The sequence below is a fragment of the Polypterus senegalus genome, chromosome 13 (genome assembly GCF_016835505.1).
Source record: "Polypterus senegalus isolate Bchr_013 chromosome 13, ASM1683550v1, whole genome shotgun sequence".
Taxonomy (NCBI): Eukaryota; Metazoa; Chordata; class Cladistia; order Polypteriformes; family Polypteridae; genus Polypterus; species Polypterus senegalus.
The window spans coordinates 132,269,004-132,288,185 of record NC_053166.1 but is presented as its reverse complement, the minus strand read 5'-3'; the positions used below and the strand labels follow the sequence as shown (position 1 = coordinate 132,288,185).

At 37.8% G+C, this 19,182-nt stretch overlaps 1 protein-coding gene across 2 annotated transcripts in view; it reads right to left on the bottom strand.

The window, feature by feature from the left end:
* LOC120542004 (protein tweety homolog 3-like) overlaps positions 1–19,182 on the bottom strand; it is a 289,028-nt gene that overhangs the window by 88,526 nt on the left and 181,320 nt on the right. For both annotated transcript variants that reach the window (XM_039774078.1, XM_039774077.1), the window contains exon 6: positions 7,159–7,231. In XM_039774078.1, the coding sequence (XP_039630012.1) occupies positions 7,159–7,231 (73 nt within the window). The remainder of the gene's footprint in view (positions 1–7,158; positions 7,232–19,182) is intronic.

Genomic DNA, 19,182 nt, shown 5'->3' with positions numbered 1-19,182 from the left:
TTGACTAACAGGCACCAGTCCCACAAAGACTTCCTCAAGGCTCTGTCCTTGGTACTCTACTGTTCTCTATCTAAATGCTTTCCCTTGATCATATTAGCTGTAGCTTTGCACTGGGTTATCATTTTTATGCAGATGATACTCAGGTCTGTTTCAGTGTTAAAAGTAAAAGTTCATCAGTTTTCTCAGCTCACAACTTTTTTCATTGAAATTAAAACCTGGATGGAACATAACTCCTCAAAATTAAACTGAAACAAAAAAGAAGCCATGGTAACTGGCTCTAAAGTTCAACTTAAGAAAATGAGTTTAATTTCAATCACTCTGGGTGAGGACATCATCACACCTTCTTCATCTGCAAAGAATCTTGGTGTCATATTTGATTTCTTCCCTATCTTATTCTACCCACATAAACTATATTAAGAAACTATTCTACTTACATATTCCATGTTCACTCATTCCTCTCCTTTCCTGATGCTGAGAAGCTTGTTTATGCTTTTTTTTTATACATTGACTACTGTAACTCCATACTGGCAGATGCCCCTTCTAATCTGTTATCACAACTGCCATTGATTCAAAACTCTGCTGCCAAAGTCCTTATACAGACCCACAATAGTTAAGCACATAACCACCACCCTGCTGCGCCATCTCTGGCTCCTTCTGTCTTACAAGATTGACTATAAAATTCGATTACTAACTTATAAAGCTTTAAATGACCTTGCACCACTAACACTAACGTAATCTAATCATCACATCTGCAGTAATAGTGGACCTCAACTCTATTCATGTTTTCCTTGCTTTCTGCTATACTTCACAGAACACATCAAGGCCTTTGATACAAGCTCAAATGCCAAAGGACACATAAAAACAATCTGCCAATTGGGTGCATTCTTCAATAGCATCAACAAAAAGTGCAGAACAATGCCCCATATCATTAGACTAGGATAGTCATGAAATGGTTCATGGAACACACCACTGAAATGAAAACGAGGCATGGGCCTGAGTCACCAGATCTTAATCGAATGAAGCTGAAGCAATGGGTTGGACGAGATCGAACAAGGTGTTATGGTTGAGATCCACCTAATATGCTGCAGCCTTGTGTCATATGGGAGTCAATACAGGAAGGCATTCTTGCTACCTCAATATTTTGCAGAGTACATGTGCTAATTAATTTAGGCTTTTCCAAAGAAAAACGGAGGATTGACTAGCTTTTAGGTACAGTAAGTATATATATATATATATGTATGTATGTATATATATATATATATATGTATATATATATATACATACATACATATATATATATATATATATATATATATATATATATATATATATATATAAAAAAGACTACTCAGTGTATCATTCAATTAAAGGAATTCACCAATATAGAGGCGCGTCACAGATTAAGACACAATCTCAGGAAAAAACTCCAAAACAAACTTAATTTTTAAATATGTGGTTTTGGCAGGCATAGTGAGGAGAATCTGAAAACACCTGATATAAAGATTAGAGAATGATGCACTATAAAGACTAGGGAAGGACAAAAACATCTTTTATTAAAGCATCCCAGGAATTTATCAGCAAATTACCAAATTAATATTCTTTAGGAATGAAAGCCAAAGTCAATATCCAGGAAAACTCATCCTGACAGTTTCCCACCTTAAGGCCTCCCATGATTTATGGGCATAGTTTCGCCTACATTTATGCGAGAAGAAACCCATAGACTTACAGGGTCAAGAATACAAAAATCTGTTACATATATGTATATACCAAATGCTCTAATTTTATATAAATGAATCAACCATGAGAGAGCTGAACATTTTCATAAATAAGCACAGAACTTTGATTTTGGGGGTGTTTTTCTAGGTTTGGATATTGAATATACTCAGACTTATGAGTAGTAACAAAAAAGAAATAAGAAAAGTCCTGAATGTGTGAAGTATAGTGATGTGAAGGGGTCAGGTTATAAGCTCATTACACTTTGGTGTACCTCTTTCCAAGCAGCCCTCCACCATGAGTATATCTTGGAACAGGCAATCATTGGGTCATTTCTTATAAATGTGAAAAAGACAATCCAACTAAATTCCTGGCATAAGTAAACCAATAATGTCCAGAGTTCTATATGCGCAAGTGGCTAATTTGAGAAAAGTAATGTCCTTTTTATAGCATCAGTTCAGAAAGGTCCGTTCAAGAATGGAAAGGACAAAAGATTGAGAAGAAAAAAAAAACCTTTGCCTTCCTAAAGCTAAGCTTTGTGACTGTAGCTCTTAGTTCCACTTGCTTGCTCAATGTTAATACTGGTCTCTGGTCGCTTGTAGATGCTGATAATGATGCTCCCTGATGAGCTGGCTGTGCAATGTATATGTGTGCAATGTACTATTAAACTCTTCAGGGGTAATGCACTAATAAATGGACAGAAAGCATTTAATTTGTAAAGCCGGTGCAAATTAAAGAAGATATAAAACAGATCTGAGAATTTGTAATTTGTAAAGCTGGTAGAAATTACACAGATCTGAGAATTTCCAGTTGAAGCACATTGGTAATATATCCAGTTGAATGTATTTTCATTTCCTATATACAGTATTGTTTTAGCTGACCACATAATATTGGAAAGTAAGATATTTTACAAACATAAGGAGTCATGAATCTGTCAAGCTGGCACCTAAGTTGTACAGTGCCTATAAAACATATGTAATTCATTTAGAACACTTTCCAGAGGTCTGTTTTTATTGTCAAATTAAAGATTCTTTATCTGTTGATCAGTGACAAAAAGCCATATTAAATCTACTGTGATTCATATTGTATAAATATAAAACGTGAAAATGTCCGGGTTGGGAGGGGTAAATAATCTTTATAGATGATGTATAAAATTTCTTCCAGTCAGTTCTTAATATCTGTTCCTGTATCTGCTTTAACTAGAGGACAGAGGTATTTTGACCAAATTCCCCAAACCAGGTACATGCTATTTTTTGTGGATTCAGTTCCACCTCTCTTTTTGATATCCCACCCACAAAACCCAGCATTACAAATAAAGACAGCATCACACTACACGAGTCTTACTATGATTTTCAGTCATATCTTCATTAACATAACCTTAAGAAGATCACAGCTAGTTGTAGACAGTCATGGATCACCTTCATTAGTGTCAGCTGTTTTGTGTGACATTCCCAGCGGCTCAGTCACAGCACTGTACACCTCTCTACAAGTAAATACAGTGTTCTGATATTCCTAGTGAGTTGCAAGTCATATGGATGGGATCTTGACTCAACAGAACAAGGCATACAATACCTAAAAACAGTGAAAAAGATGCTTTCCCTTGTCTTATCTCATTTAATTCTTGTGTATTTAGTTTGTTAATTTTTGGAACTTTTTCATTATTTTGTTAATAAATGGTTTTATTGACATCTTTCTTTTTGTAGTTGTTTTTTCTTGTTAATCAATCATTCAGTAATTTTCCTTGTGTCTGCAAATTAAATCGATTTTGTTTGTTCTACATTGAGTCCAAGGGGGTGGGGCCTCCTACTACCAGAACTGTGCATCTTGTGTGGCTCTTAGCGGAGGCCTGGATAAGGATGTAGTAGGCCTCAGTCTAATGACAGAAGTATTTTGCTCTTGTTGTTCAGCTTCCTTAGAGCTCCCTTTGTGTTTTTTGATTATCATTTCTACTTTTTAGACTTTCTGTACTCATTTGAGGATTTCCTTTTGTGTTTCAGAGTTTGGGTTTGTTATGTTTGAGGCAACTTTCTGTATTTTGATTATTTTTTCACTTCTCAGTAAACAATCCCTACTACTATAAGAAACTCTGTTTTTGTTTTTTGGACCAGGAGTCTTATGGTTCCCCACTCCCTTTTGAAGTTTATCAGCTTGGCCTTGGTTTAATATGTGTTTTCATGTATGTGTGTGCCACAAGGCTGCTTCTTAAATTACAGGTCCAAGCCTACTTTATGTTCAGAATCCAATTTCTGCAGGTGAAGCCGCTTTAGAGTTAGTCACCAAAATATAACTTTCTGAGTTTAATACGAGATTCTGAACCATGATGGAAAGTCATAAGGGAATCATGTAATCAGTCAGTCCTTACAATTCCTAGTTGTGTAATCTGACAACCTTAGAGGCAATTAGATTAAAAAATTAGCGTCATTATAATTTGATATGTTTTCCAACAAGACATTATATCAATTCCTGAATTTTGATGATGGCCTAAGACACTGAAAAACCAAGCCCACTGAAAATTACCTTAAGGTCATGTCTATTTTCACTTAGACAAAAGTGATGAGGTCATGATACATACCCACTAAAAAAAAACTGTTTCATGTTTCATTAATCTCCATTATAGAAGACTACGTCCACCAGGTGTTTTCAAATATGTGCTTTATTAATTAATTAGAATAATATTCATGGATCAACATCAATGGAACTGCTTTAGGTCCCCATGCAGCTTTTCTGTTCAGATATTATGAAGTCCTTTTCATTTAGCAGATCTGAAAAGGCCAGGCCCTTTGGTCTAAGAATATGCTTGGCTGTCCCTAACCCCATACCTTTTATAGTTGTTATTTCATTTTTGAATTGTGGTCATCAGAAGGTTTAGGGTTTTTATTTACTTTTTAGTTTTATTTATTTTTTAAATAAGAATATATGAAATTTGACGTCTCAGATGCATCCAATAACAGACAGAAATGAAATAAAATAAACAAGAGGCAAGACAGGTTCATTCTAAAATATTAACATAATTTGCATAATTTCTAGCAAATTCATAGTGTTTTTGCCAAAAATGGTTACATGATATACACTCAGCAAAAAAAGAAACGTCCCTTTTTCAGGACTGTGTATTTCAACAATAATGTTTTAAAAATCCAAATAACTTTACAGATCTTCATTGTAAAGGGTTTAAACAATGTTTTCCATGCATGTTCAATTAACCATAATCAATTAATTAACATGCACCTGTGGAATGGTCGTTAAGACCTTAACAGCTTACAGAAAGTAGGCATTTAAGGTCACAGTTCTAAAAACGCAGGACACTAAAGAGACTTGTCTACCGACTGTGAAAAACACCCAAAGAAAGATGCCCAGGGTCCCTGCTCATCTGCGTGAACGTGCATTAGGCATGCTGCAGGGAGGCATGAGGACTGCTGATGTGGCTAGGGCAATAAATTGCCATGTCCGCACTGTGAGACACCTAAGACAGCGCTACAGGGAGACAGGAAGGACAGCTGATCATCCTCGCAGTGGAAGACCACGTGTAACAACACCTGCACAGGATCGGTACATCCGAATATCACACCTGCGTGACAGGTACAGGATGGCCACAACAACTGCCCGAGTCACACCAGGAACACACAATCCCTCCATCAGTGCTCAGACTGTCCGCAATAGGCTGAGAGAGGCTGGACTGAGGGCTTGTAGGCCTGTTGTAAGGCAGGTCCTTACCAGACATCACCAGCAACAACGCCACCTATGGGCACAAACCCACCTTCGCTGGACCAGACAGGAGTGGCAAAAAGTGCTCTTCACTGATGAGTCACGGTTTTGTCTCACCAGGGGTGATGGACGGATTCGTGTTTATCGTCGAAGGAATTGAGCACGTCTGGGACCAGTTGGATCGCAGGGTGAGGGCTAGGGCCATTCCCCCCAGAAATGTCCAGGAACTTGCAGGTGCCTTGGTGGAAGAGTGGGGTAACATCTCACAACAAGAACTGACAAATCTGGTCCAGTCCATGAGGAGGAGATGCACTGCAGTACTTCAAGCAGCTGGTGGCCACACCAGATACTGACTGGTACTTTTGATTTTGAGCCTCCCTTCATTCAGGGACACATTGTGAAACATTTTTAGTTTATGTCTTATGGTGTTGACTCTTTTAGTGTTCATACAAATATTTACACATTAAGTTTACTGAAAGTAAAAACAGTTGAAAGTCAGAGGATGTTTCTTTTTTTGCTGAGTATATATGAAAATTTTACAGTTCTGGAATTTCTGGAGCGATTTGTATGGGTTTTTAAAGTGACTATCCTGCCTGATTTACTGAAGTTAAGCTCTTTGTCATTTTATTAGATGGCTTGTTCCCCTTTTCAATCTGCTAGATTCAGGATTTTCATTCATTTGCAGAGAAAATCAAAGAAACCTTGCATGAAACAACACGCTCCAGTACACTACAGATTCAGCTCTTTTTTTCTTTCTAATGTCATGTTCATAAAGTTTCATTACGATGAAGACACACAGATGTAGACAGTACCAGTTTCTGCTGTTGGCTACTTCATTGCTGAATCTCATTGTTAAGAAAATAAAAAAATCTGGCCATTGAATCAAGACACCTCTGTAGTCTGATCACACTCATTAAATTTCGGCATCATGTTCAAGATTTTTTTTTTTGGGATATACATTGTTAATCCCAGAGGGGAAATTCAATTTTCACACGACCTTTGTACATAACAAAACAAGCATTAGTGTTAACTTCAAAGAAGTAAATGCAGGACAAGTATCAAATAAGTATAGGAGATTAAAACAAAGTATCACTGACTGGACATGTCATTATTTAAAAACAACTGGAAATTCCATATTTTAAACTTAAAACTGCAGATATTTTTATTTCTAATTTTAAAAAAATGGACAAGACATGGTAGAATAAAAAAATGACAGCAACAATCAAATGGATAAAAAAAACTAAACAAATTGAAAACATTTTGGCCGACATATCAAAACTCATGCACAGAAGGACTGTCCCCAAGCACTGCAAGCAGAATGCTTCATTGCGACATCATCTAAATTCTATCTCACTTAGCCCCACCTTTTGCACAGCACCACCGCTCCATCCATCCACAGTGCAAATCCTGCCGACTGTGACAAATGTTTTATTGTGTAATCACACTAAGTTCTGTCCCACCAGACATTTTACACTATGGTAACTGCAGTCATCCAACTGAAAACCTGTGACGATGGATTACAAAGACCCTAAGAAAAAGCTCCTTTAACGCTGTGAGCTAATAAGAGAACTCCAAAGCTTGTGTGTGCAGGGACTGTCTATAAGCACGGCAAGTGCTTCCTGGTAATCGGTAATCGTTTTTTTATCTTGATAAGCTGTGTTCACTGAGACAATCAATTATGAGGAAATCAAAATAAAAGCACATTTAAGTGAACTCAACTGAAAGCTGACAAGAGATACTTACTACTGAGACAGCCAGTTCAATGCCAAGCGAACCCCAGCTGATAATCAGGGTAAAAACTCCCAGCAAGCAGACCCTGGAAAAAGCAAATTAATAAATGAATAAAATAGTGCTGGCTATAAATACTACATTTACAGTAACATATCTTACAAATAATATACAAATGGTATATATGTCCAGTACATATACATTATATATATATATATATATACAGTATTTAGAATTTAAATTAATTCTTCTTTTGCATATATTTACTGTATATAAATAACATTTGCAAACTCATATAAACCAATTTATGTAGACTATATATTTAAATAAGTAAACCAGATTTAAGGGCGGCACGGTGGCGCAGTGGTAGCACTGCTGCCTCGCAGTTAGGAGACCTGGGTTCGCTTCCCGGGTCCTCCCTGTATGGAGTTTGCATGTTCTCCCTGTGTCTGCGTGGGTTTCCTCCCACAGTCCAAAGACATGCAGGTTAGGTGCATTGCCAATCCTAAATTGTCCCTAGTGTGTTGGTGTGTGGTCCTGTGGTGGGCTGGCACCCTGCCTGGGATTTGTTCTAGACTTGCACCCTGCGTTGGCTGGGATTGGCTCCTGTGACCCTGTGTTAGGATATAGCAGGTTGGAAAATGACTGACCGACTGAACTAGATTTAACTTAAACCTTAAAGTAGATAGAGAACTAGACAACTAGAGAACAGTACTACAAAGACAACTTTGCCAGTTTACTTTTCTCACTCTCATTTCACAGTCTTATGCCAACAGAAGGTACATAATGATTTTCACACTTTGATTTTATGACTCACCCCGCTTTGCTCAGCCTAACTATCACGGCTGAGTCACTAGAGGACTAAGAATCTATCAAGTTTAGCCAAAAAGTTAAAATATCTTGAATTTACTTTAATTTAATGGTGGGAATGAAGCTGTGTATCTGAAGAAAAACCAATACAATATGTTACACTATGAAGATTATTAAGTAGTTATCCATATTCCACTCAAGATAATAACAAGGAAGAGAACATGTATCTTTATTAATATTACTTATTTTATGGCTGATACCTTTATCCAAAACAACTTACAACATCTGAGAGTTACAACTGATTATGTTTCTCTTGTTTTATCCAGTTGGAGCAGAGGCAGGTAAAGTGACATGATCATGGTCACACTGTGTCTGTAGCAGGATTTGAACCAAAAACCTCAGGGTCTGAGGCTACGCCAAATTGCATAGATCTGTGCATCTTTTAAAGAATGTTTAAATCCATAAAGGATTATAGGGATTGTAAACTTCATTTAGAAGAAGTATGATGGCGATCACACACTCACAAGAAGAGAAACTGGAACAATTTAACACTGGCAGATTGCTTCACTCTGACAGCACCACCCACTCCCAATACACGGTATAAAAATAAGTACAGAAACCAAGTTAATTTTACCTCAAGACATACTGGCCCTGTGTGATTGCGAGTGTGGATGTGTGCATGAGCAGGCCTACTGTCAGAAGAGAGCATAGCCCTCCAAAACTCAGACGATGAATCATGTTATGCTGTTTTATCTTGGACATAAAACATACATTAAAGCAGTTAGGATTATTAAAGCAGTAAAAAAATGTGCAAAACAAAATATTTAAAAAAAAAAGCTTAGACAACCCAAATGTTTATACTGTTATTGCTTTACTGGGATGGGCACTCTTGTTACATTGCTTTATAACTTCTCCAGCCCATTTAATACAGATCTGGGTCATGGGCAATCAGTGTCAAGCTTTGCTGCCTGAGTTAAGCCAGAAGCCCACCCTGGACGTTGCATTAGTACATCAACTAAGCACATTCATGCACACACTCACACTTTCACATTTAGTTAATTTGTTGTTTTCATTCAACCAAATCTTTACATCTTTGTGACTTTGTAGAAAAACCAAGAACTCATAGAAAGTCCCAAATCAGGAAACATGAACATTTTCTTAAAACATGGTGTCACACACGTGCGCATGGGAGGCAGCTAAAGGGCTTGAGTGAAGGCAGTTCGGAAGCATGCCGGGGTGTGGCAAAGTGCACTGACTTTTTTTCTCCCTTGCCTGTAGACCATCCCCGGGGGATTTCACCTGGCGCTCCTGACATCATTTCCGGGACTGAGCCAATGGAAGTCGGCCACACCAGCTCCAGTCCCTCTGATGTCACATCCGGCTATGAACCAATGGTGGAAGACCACGTGCCAGATCCATATGACCTCACTTCCTGTCTCCCCCTTTAAAACCTGCCCCTTTTCCTTTGTTTCCTCAGTCTTGTACTGGACTCAGTTGAATGCACTTCAGTGCTGATTGTTTTGATAAAACGACCTTTTGCAGCCAGGATACTACATTATACGGGTGGCTGCCCCAACTCTTTATCTGTCGATGTCTCGTTCTTGTGACAATGGACAAGGCCAATATATCTGGACCTGCAAGGCTCTAGCCACCCAGTCAACTTTAAAAACTATTAATTTTACACCCTCTGTCATAGAATTGTGTATTTCAACATAAGCAAAGGCTATGACCCCATTGAGGGGATTAACCTAAAATCCACATAGCCATTTCAGAGTACAGCCACCTGATGACTCTAGCTGTCATTCTGGCCACAGTCCACCAGTCCTTTTAATAAAGGCCAGGTACCTTAACAGAACATCACAGAGGAAGCACATAAGATCTTAGGATGTCTTAAAGACAGTTGGTAGCTCTGAGAGATGCCAAAACGGTCAACTTAAGTCCAGAAAAGAAAAGCCACAGCTGAGCAGAAGAGCATGCCTTCACCAAAAACCTATTAAACTTCTGTCTAGACAGGAAGCAGAAATCTTCTTTTGGATTTTATCTGTAAAGAATGCCACATGAGAGACAGCTCCATAAGAGAAGACTTATCTGAAAACAGTCAAAGGACTATCACGTTATACAGTAAAGCTGTCCCCAGGTCTTCTTTCTTCATTTCCCACATCTTGGCTGATTGACTGAGTAATGTTTATCAGTCCAAAATAAAATAGTAGGTAACAAGTGATTTAATTAAAAGAAAAGTTAACCTCTTGCATCTTCTGTAACTGTTTTTATCCATCTATCAATTTTCAAGTTTGATTGGAGTTGCGGGGAAGCCGAAGCTTATCTCTGCTAGAACCAGGCACGAGGCAGAACAACCGCTAGACGGTGCAATGGCAATTCACCTAACCTGCATGTCTTTGGACAGGGAGAGGAAGCCAGAGCACCCTGAGGAAAGCCATCTGGACACGGAGTAAACCTTTTTATGACACTGCTAATTGGTGTGTATTACTAAATGCACTTCACTTTCACTTGTTACAATTGTTACTATAACATATGTGTTTTCTTTCTGTCCTATATAAGAGCATTATATTTAAGTCTAGCGTATGGTATTTGACAAATAAAAGCCATCCGTTCTTTTCTGCTCAGTGCCAGTGGTTTCCCTATTTTGCTTTTAGGAACTACTGTCAAATAAGTAAAATAAAAAGAATATAAAAATATAGGAGGTTAAGGAACCACTCTCAAGATTAAAATGAAACAGTAAACTAATTTGTAGTTAAAGTCGTACAGAATGTTTCTTTTCTTTAAGACAAATTTATTTACAAATTTGACAATGCTTGTCAATGGGACATTTTGAAATTTCAAAATTGTTTATAGCAGGTTGTATTCGAGATATCATTGAAAATTAAATAACTGAAGAATAAGTGTACCAAATTATAATAAAACTGATTCACTGGAAGCCGAGTTGTTTCATGTAGAAAGACAAACAGATGAACAAACAGACAGACAGAGAGATATGGCTAACTGTAGTAGGTGTTTTTCACATTAGTTACAAATGCACTTTATAATGACTGTTAACAGAATTTTCACATTCTCCCAGTGTTTGTGTATTTCCTTCTACTTTTCCACAGGAATGGCTGATTGAAAGCTCTTAACTCTATACCAGACTAATATGATTAAGAGTAGCTATGCAATGGCATCCTGGCATTTACTCCATGTAGTCAGGATGGGTAGACCGAATAACCTGGTACACAAAATGAGTGGTTAGATGGAAGCCAATGTGTTGATTTACTTTATGTATTAATTAATGAGGACCTGCTTCATGAACTGTGCAGCACTCCGATTCATACACTAACACCAGAAATTAAAACAATAGTTAATATTCTTTTATTTAGAACACTCTTCTCCTTAAGGCAGTGAAAGGCAACCTTTTTCGAGTCCAAAAATTTTCTTTTGCGGCGCACCTGAGGGACTGCCCATAAATAAAGTCGTGACGACACAATCTATGGACAATCGCCAATAAAAACAGTTAATTTTACAAGTTTGAAAGACATTTTATCAATAAAGGAATCAAAGGATAAATCTTAAATTTAATTAATGTGAACGTTGAGATTGTTTTTCAGCACATATGAGATTGAGATATGATATGATATGATATGAGATATGAGATTGATGTGAGGATCAATTTTCGAAAGACAGACGCGTATTTCCTTGTCGATCATTTCAAAGTCTCTCGCGTTTCTTAGACTTCATTTTCGTAAGTGTTCCGTTATCTGTTTTTCCAACATAAAATATTTTTTTTAAACATTCTTTTTAATCAACCCAAAAAGTTCAAAAACACTAGCATTTTTAAATATTTTACAAAAGTTTTCGCGGTGCCCCTAGAAAATTCCACGGCGCGCACCGGTTGCCCAACAATGCCTTAAGGCAACCAACAAAAAGCAAGATGCAGTCATAATATTACATAAACTATAACAAGCTTTTCTGAAAAACCAATGTATGGTTGAATAAATATATACAAGCAAAAATAAAATTGCTTTTCATGTTCCATGACAAGTAAAATAACATTTTTCTATACTCTGTTACTTGAGACATAATAGGCCTATATAAATAGTCAAAGCTATAAAAAGAGAATTATTTATACATAAATATGTATCTCAGAAGGCAAGGCCTTAACAGCATTTGGCTTGTGTGATAATTCCCATTTCTAAGTTTAACAACAATTAAAATAGATTAAAGAGCCACAGGCATCTGCCACACTTCCTCTGTGTGTGCATATAAACTCTGTGTATACATATATGGATATATATATATATATATTTAGAAGTGCAAGTTAGACCTTGAATAAAATATCTCAACATAATATGTTAATTGTCCTTTATATAGACACATTAGACATATGCTGACAGCTACACAGTGGCTGTATTCCACAGTGGGATTTAAGCAGTGAGCCCAACAAGGGATTCATTAATGCAGGTTCAACAGATTTCTTCTGTTTTGTTCTGTAAAGAAGAGAATTAATGGGCGAAAACTGTAAGAGAGGCAGGTTTATTCACCTATAAAGATGTTTCTTTCAGCCTGAATAACCCTTTCTTCAGTTCCGCTTCTTACATCACCCATGCCCTTTGACATTTCATTGGGTTTTGTATCCTCTGACTCTGGTCTAGACCTCTGTTATATTACTGTATGTTTCCCTCATTCTGACCTTATTAGATCTATCTACTTAGGCGAAGGTAGGAGAATGGGAAGTGTGACACTTGGCTCATCCAAGTTGCATGGTACTTTTTTTACTGGTTACTAAACTCTGTTTTACGCTGTTAGGGTGAACTTGAAATCACAAACATTACATTCTTCTTTCAGTTGGTATCTTCTCAGGAATAGAGATGGGACTGTCTCTGATGAGCATAGCTATGTCCTATCAAGGTTAGAATGGACAACAAATGTCTAGAAATATAATCATGTTTCTGTATCAAGTATTAGGACACATGCTGGGAGTTTCAGTTCTGTAGCCATTAGCAGTTGAGCTTTCTGTTCCTTGTACAGTGTAATGTTCAAGTCTGTAGAACAGTTCATCCCTCACGGATATTGTGATTTTTGAATGTGGTGCAATAAGGTAAAATGACTGCAATCGAGTAAAAAGACAAGAAAGATGTTAGCTTCCTAAGCACTGTTCACGATACAGTACCTGTCATTAATTTTAGCAGAAATGTGGAAGTCATAGAGCTTTGCACTGTGGTAGCCTACAGTATGCAGATCAGCCAGTGACATTCTACCCTGTCACATGCTAGCAACAGAAAAAAATATTTTAAGAAAAGTGTGCAAACAAACATGCTTCTGCTGTTCTGATTACGACACAGGATTGTGCATTCATCACTGTTTCAAAACATGTCACACAAAGGACATGTAGTAAATCTGCATCAGTACAATAGTGGACATTAGACATACTTTTCATGTTGAAAAAAAAATAAAAACATTTTTGACTCTTTTTCTGGGGACAAAAATAATGTTAAAGAGGATAAAGACTTTGGATGTTCTACCCATGAGTTCATGGATTTTCCAATAGAGACTCCAATTTCCCTCTCATATCCCACAGAGCTGCAGAATATGCTAAGTAGCAACTTCAAATGGGCTCTGTATGTAGGTGTTAAGTGTTGGTTGGATAGGTACTCCACCTTCGGGTTGTTCCTACAGCCATTATATGTTCTGCCCTATGCTGCACCCATGAACTTAATGAAGTAGGTTTGAAAGTTGTCAGATTGTATATTAAAGGGCTTAAGAATTTCTAATGATGCATCTTTTTGTTTCATTATTTTTACTCTACTTATCCTGACAAGAGTTGAAATAGCAGAACTTTGAACTGGAGTGACCAGATCACAATGTCCTTAGCTATTTCTTTTAATCCCTCCTTGGAAATTCCAAGATGCTCAAAGACCATGTGGAATAGACCCCTCTTGCACACCCTCATGTTCTGCCAGCGAGCCATGTATAGTAATGAGAGACCAAGGGGGTATTCTGATGACATTCCCAAACCACTTTAAATGGCTTCTCTCAATCTAGAAAAGCTGGAGTTCTACTCCTCAGTGTTCTTAATTATTGAGCTCCTCTGTCTATCATAAAGAGTGAGCCCAACCACTGAGCACATGAATGTTTTTCCAAATATGTGTACTTCGTTTACTCATTCTTTCAGTCACTACCCAGGGCTCAAGATAATATTTTGGGATACATATTTAAACGTACTGTTAAATGAAAGCTTCATGTAAGGAACTATCTCCCATTCTACCACCAAGGTCTGGCACATTGTCCACAAAAGTCTAGTCACTGGATGCATTAATTTGTTAAACTCACAATCACCTCCCCTCTTTACTCGTGAACAAGAGCCTGAGGTGTTTGAATTCCTCCACTTAGGGCAGCTGACCATGACCTCAGATTTGAAGGTCCTAATTCTCATCAAACCTCATCATACTGAGCTGAAAACCACTGCAGTACACACTGGGGATCAAAGTCTGATGAGACCAAGAGGACAGTGTCATCTGCAAACAGATGAGGTGAAATCCAAAGGTCCCCAAACTAAATGTTGTCCAATTCATGGGTGTTCCTTGATATCCTGCATGTTGAAGAAGATCATGAGCAGGACAGGAAACAAGACACATTGCTGGCAGAGCTCAACATACACATTGAAAAAGCCTGACGTAAAGCTATATATGCAGTGCACAACTTTTACACCATAAACGCAGGGACAAAAAGGCAGACAGCAGCAGCTGTGACCTCTTATATTCTGTGAGAAACTTCCACAAGATACAAGGTGATAAGCCCACAAAGCACACATAGATAGGATTGCCAATACAGTGTTGCAGGGAAGGCAGTGACAGTGCCTCAGGACTGGCAGACTGGAGTGGTGGGCTCCATTTTAATAAAAAGGGGAACAAAATTGTATATTCTGGTTACCAATGATTATGCTTTTCAGCATGCACGGGAAAGCTGAGGTAATGGTTTGTAAATTCCAGCTGATAACTGAGCATCAGATACAGCTGAAACAATGCAAATTCTGTCCTGGTCTTGGAACACTGGACCAACTCTTGCTGTTGCAAAGATATCAGAGGTCTCATTGGTGCTTCCAATTCTCTTTCCATGTTATTATGATTTTAGAATTAAATTATTGTCTTAGTTATACTGTATGTCAAACTTTATGATATGCCTAAAGATCGGAATGCATCCCTTAAAGTGAGGGGTCTACTGTACAGTAGTGATCTCTAGCATTCAGTACAAAGGTAATTAGATTTCTTCCTTCTTTTCTTTAGTTCTTTTATTTGGTGCAGGTATTAATCAGAAATGAGGAATCCTTTGAAATGATCTAGAATCACACCTCCAGCTTTGAGATCAGTTCAAAATGGGAGCAACTGGAAAACAGAATTCAAGGTTTAATACTTGAATTGGTGAGTAAAACCCTTGGCGACTAAAAGACTGGGGCAAGGGTCATTTTAACTGCAACTCAGTTTTAGGCATCGATAAATGCAAATGGGTGCTGCGTTAAACTTGAAATTCTTCACAATCCACCCTCTCAGCACAATGACTCATTTTGTGAGTGATGCTATTGCCCACTTGAACAAATTCTAACTAAAATCACCCATTTTTGATTTTCTGCAAAGATGCACATCTTATTTGCTACTGTGCTGCTAGTCAGAACAGACAGAAGGGAATGATGGCATGATCTGTTTAGGTGACCCCCAATTCTCCTCCCAGGAACAGAGGGGAAGGTAAACCAACTCTATAACCTTCGAAATACTTACAAAATACAAAAAAAAAAGAAATTGATGCAAAGCACACTGCGTGTGGATGTTTGTATCTCATTCTTAAATTGGAAACCCAGCTTTTCTTTATTTCCAGTCAGGTGGCTCCTTTTTATGTTTTTGCCACTACTCATTATATCTACGCAAACAAACACTGATAAATGAGAGCTATGCCAGCAGAATCAGGTCAAACTGCACTTGTCACACTGCTCCTCGGAGAAATGAGCTATAGCGTTTCACTCTGACCCCATCTTTCAGGTCTGGTGGAAATGCTTACAGAGACTGCACTACAAGACATAATACTAATTTTCTTCTGCTACTAAAATTGATCAGAATTATGAGGCAAGCCACAAACGTAAAAACAAACAACTCTTAGCAAACATTCATTCAGGTTAGTGGTATTTACACTCCATCCAGGTCTACTGGTAAGGATCCATCTGTCTTGATGTTCAAAATTCAGACTCAAGACTCACCTGTCCTCTCTAGTATTTTACGTGCTAACTTCATTTACATGTTTTAGCAATTCCTGCTGTTTACTGAGGTAGCAATGCCACCATCGTTCTGTATTCCATACAAACTTGGACTTAAAAGCTCTGCCCAAATATTATCAGGTTATCCTGTATGGCTATTATGTCAAATTCTTTTTGCCACATATCCTTACATGGAATTTTACAATCTCAATGCATTTGATATGTAAAGATTTCCTGATATGAATGTAAAATTCTACAATTGCTTTACATAATTCCAGTAGGTAGTGGGGGAAGACTAATCCCAGCAGCACTGGGTACAAATCAAGAACATTCATGTACAGAGCCCTAGTTCAACATAGAGACCAATCTTACACTCCTCACCCCCAGACTTAAAGAGGGCCACTTTGGACTCACCAGTTTACTTAACTGATAGATAGATAGATAGATAGATAGATAGATAGATAGATAGATAGATAGATAGATAGATAGATAGATAGATTAGCCCCAAGGAGAAAATCTGGACATCATGGAGATGAGGAAGAAAAACCCAAGCATTTGTAAAACAAACTGGGGCAGAATATGAGTCGAGTGCACTAGAACCATGAGGCAGTAGCACTAATTGTGTGCCTTTTATCATTTACTGTCTAAATGTGTCTGGTACACTTCAAACTCCTACTGGCATCTGTTACTAGTGGTTTTTCCTATCGTTGTTGTGTTGATTTAATCATGGTGATCAGTTGGTAGGTTTGTTATTGTATTTTACTTTTATTTGATCTGTAAAGCACTTGTGATGGTATATGCTATAACAAGTAACTGATACAATAAAGACGTTCAAATAATTTTATTATCGGGCAGGAGAGTAAAACAATGGCAAGCAGAGCCACCTTCCAACTACAGAAGTTCTAGACAAGATCCATGTGTAGTTTGTCTGTTCTACTTGTGACTACATTTTTCTCTGGGTATGGTATCTACAATATCCTGTTAATCATAGAATGTTGTTGACATAATAAACTAGAATAATGTTACGTGCCTGTATAGAAATTCATCTGTCTATCTTCTGAACCCTCTTAAAACAATACATAGTACATACGCACTTCTTCACATTGGCTTTTAATTCTTAACCTGTTTCATTTTCCACTTGCCTTTTGCTATTTTCTCTATTTTATTTGGTCTCCTGACCTGTTTTTAGTATCTCTGTTTTAATTCTCTCTTAATGTTTGTATTTAATGTTTTGCTTTTAGTCCTGCTTGTTGTAACTGTACAGTGCTTCGGTCAGTTGTAATGCTGTGTTTTTAAGCGCTCAACAAATAAATATGGTATGGTATAGTCGACAAGAACTTATCCAAGTAGGACTGGGCACAAAAAAGAGTCTAATCCTTGAAGGGATGCCAGTTCATCACGGGGAACATTCATGCAGTAACCAAACAGGGACAATTTAGAATTATCAATTAATCTAAGACAAACGTTTTAGGATGTGAAATAGGAGCACCCGGGGCAAGGCCCATGTGGTCATAGGCAGAAAGAGCAAACTCCACATAGGCAGTGACCTCGACAAGATATGAACTAGAGAAGCAAGGTAGCAATGCTTACCTCATCACCATGTCTCTTGTGCACAGACACAGGGCACAGTAATTGAACAAATGCTTCCTGCTCAGCTTTATAGGCAGGCATCACAGAGCAGTGATGACTTCATGTGTCCCAAACAGAGGGTTAGGAGAGAAAGGCAATCCAGCAAATGCTGAACATTCACAAGAATGAAAGATGACATAAACTCTGTGTGGGATTATCAGGCAGCAATTTGTGCTGTACAGCACCCCTGTACAAATAATGAAACTAATCCTCTTACGCTTGGCACTATGGTCATACCACCTCTATGCTGAATTTTACTGAAGCATTTTCAAGTTACTACATGTATTAAAATAATAGATTAGATAAACTTTATTAATCAAATGGGGAAATTCAGATGCATACACCACATTCACTGGACAGATAATACAGACAGACAATCAATCAATCAATCAATCAATAAACTTAACAAGTACATCAGGTGGAAGTACTGAATAGTTCAATAGCAGTGGGCAGAAAAGACCCCAGAAGCACTTCTTAGCACACTGTGGTAGAAGGAGCCTGTGGCTGAAAGTGCTCCAAGACAGAGCCTCCTGGAAGGGATGGAGGGAATTTTCCATGATGACATCTGATTTTGCCATCATCCTCTTTTCCGTAACAGCTTTCAGTATGTCCAGGGTTTCCTGAAAAGTTTGTTCAGGCATTGTGTTTCATATTATACTGTATATGTTAAAAACAACACACTCACATATATTTTACCAACATGGCCGGCCCGTTAATTCGCTCAAGTAGTTTAATTCCTTGAAGCCACTGCATATTTCATATTGAGATTGTTTCTGCTTACGTGCTGACCATCTCAAAGATGTCATGTTCAATTAATTGGTTACTCTAAGTTGGCATCATGTGAGTGTTTGTTTGCACAAAGGTGGACACTGGGGTGTACAGGTGCCCCATCCAAGGTTGGCCGTGATTCTGTACATGCCTTTCATCATATGCACAACCCTGAACTGGACTGATTGGCTTTGAGAATGATGTGTTATGGTTAACAATGCTATGCCACAATCCAAGGACCAAGGTTTGAATGCTACGCTGGTCACAATTCTTCCAATGTCTGCATGGTACTCCAGTTTTCCTTCCACTTTACTTTCTCTTTAATTTTTAATTCTAAACTTACCCTGTATAAGTGAAAATGGTCATGCCACGTCACAGACTAGTAACCCCATCTGGGGTTGGTTCCCCTAGGGTGTTCAAAAATGTTTCCTATATTTATATCTTTGAATTAAGGAGAAAATGGATGGATAGATGATATTTCACCTTTCTACAGAGAAAATCACATAAGCTCTATAGGACAATTCTTTACTATAATTTTTATACCTGGTTAGGTCATTTGTTCAGGGTCATACAGAGGCGGAGATACAATCTGCAACCTT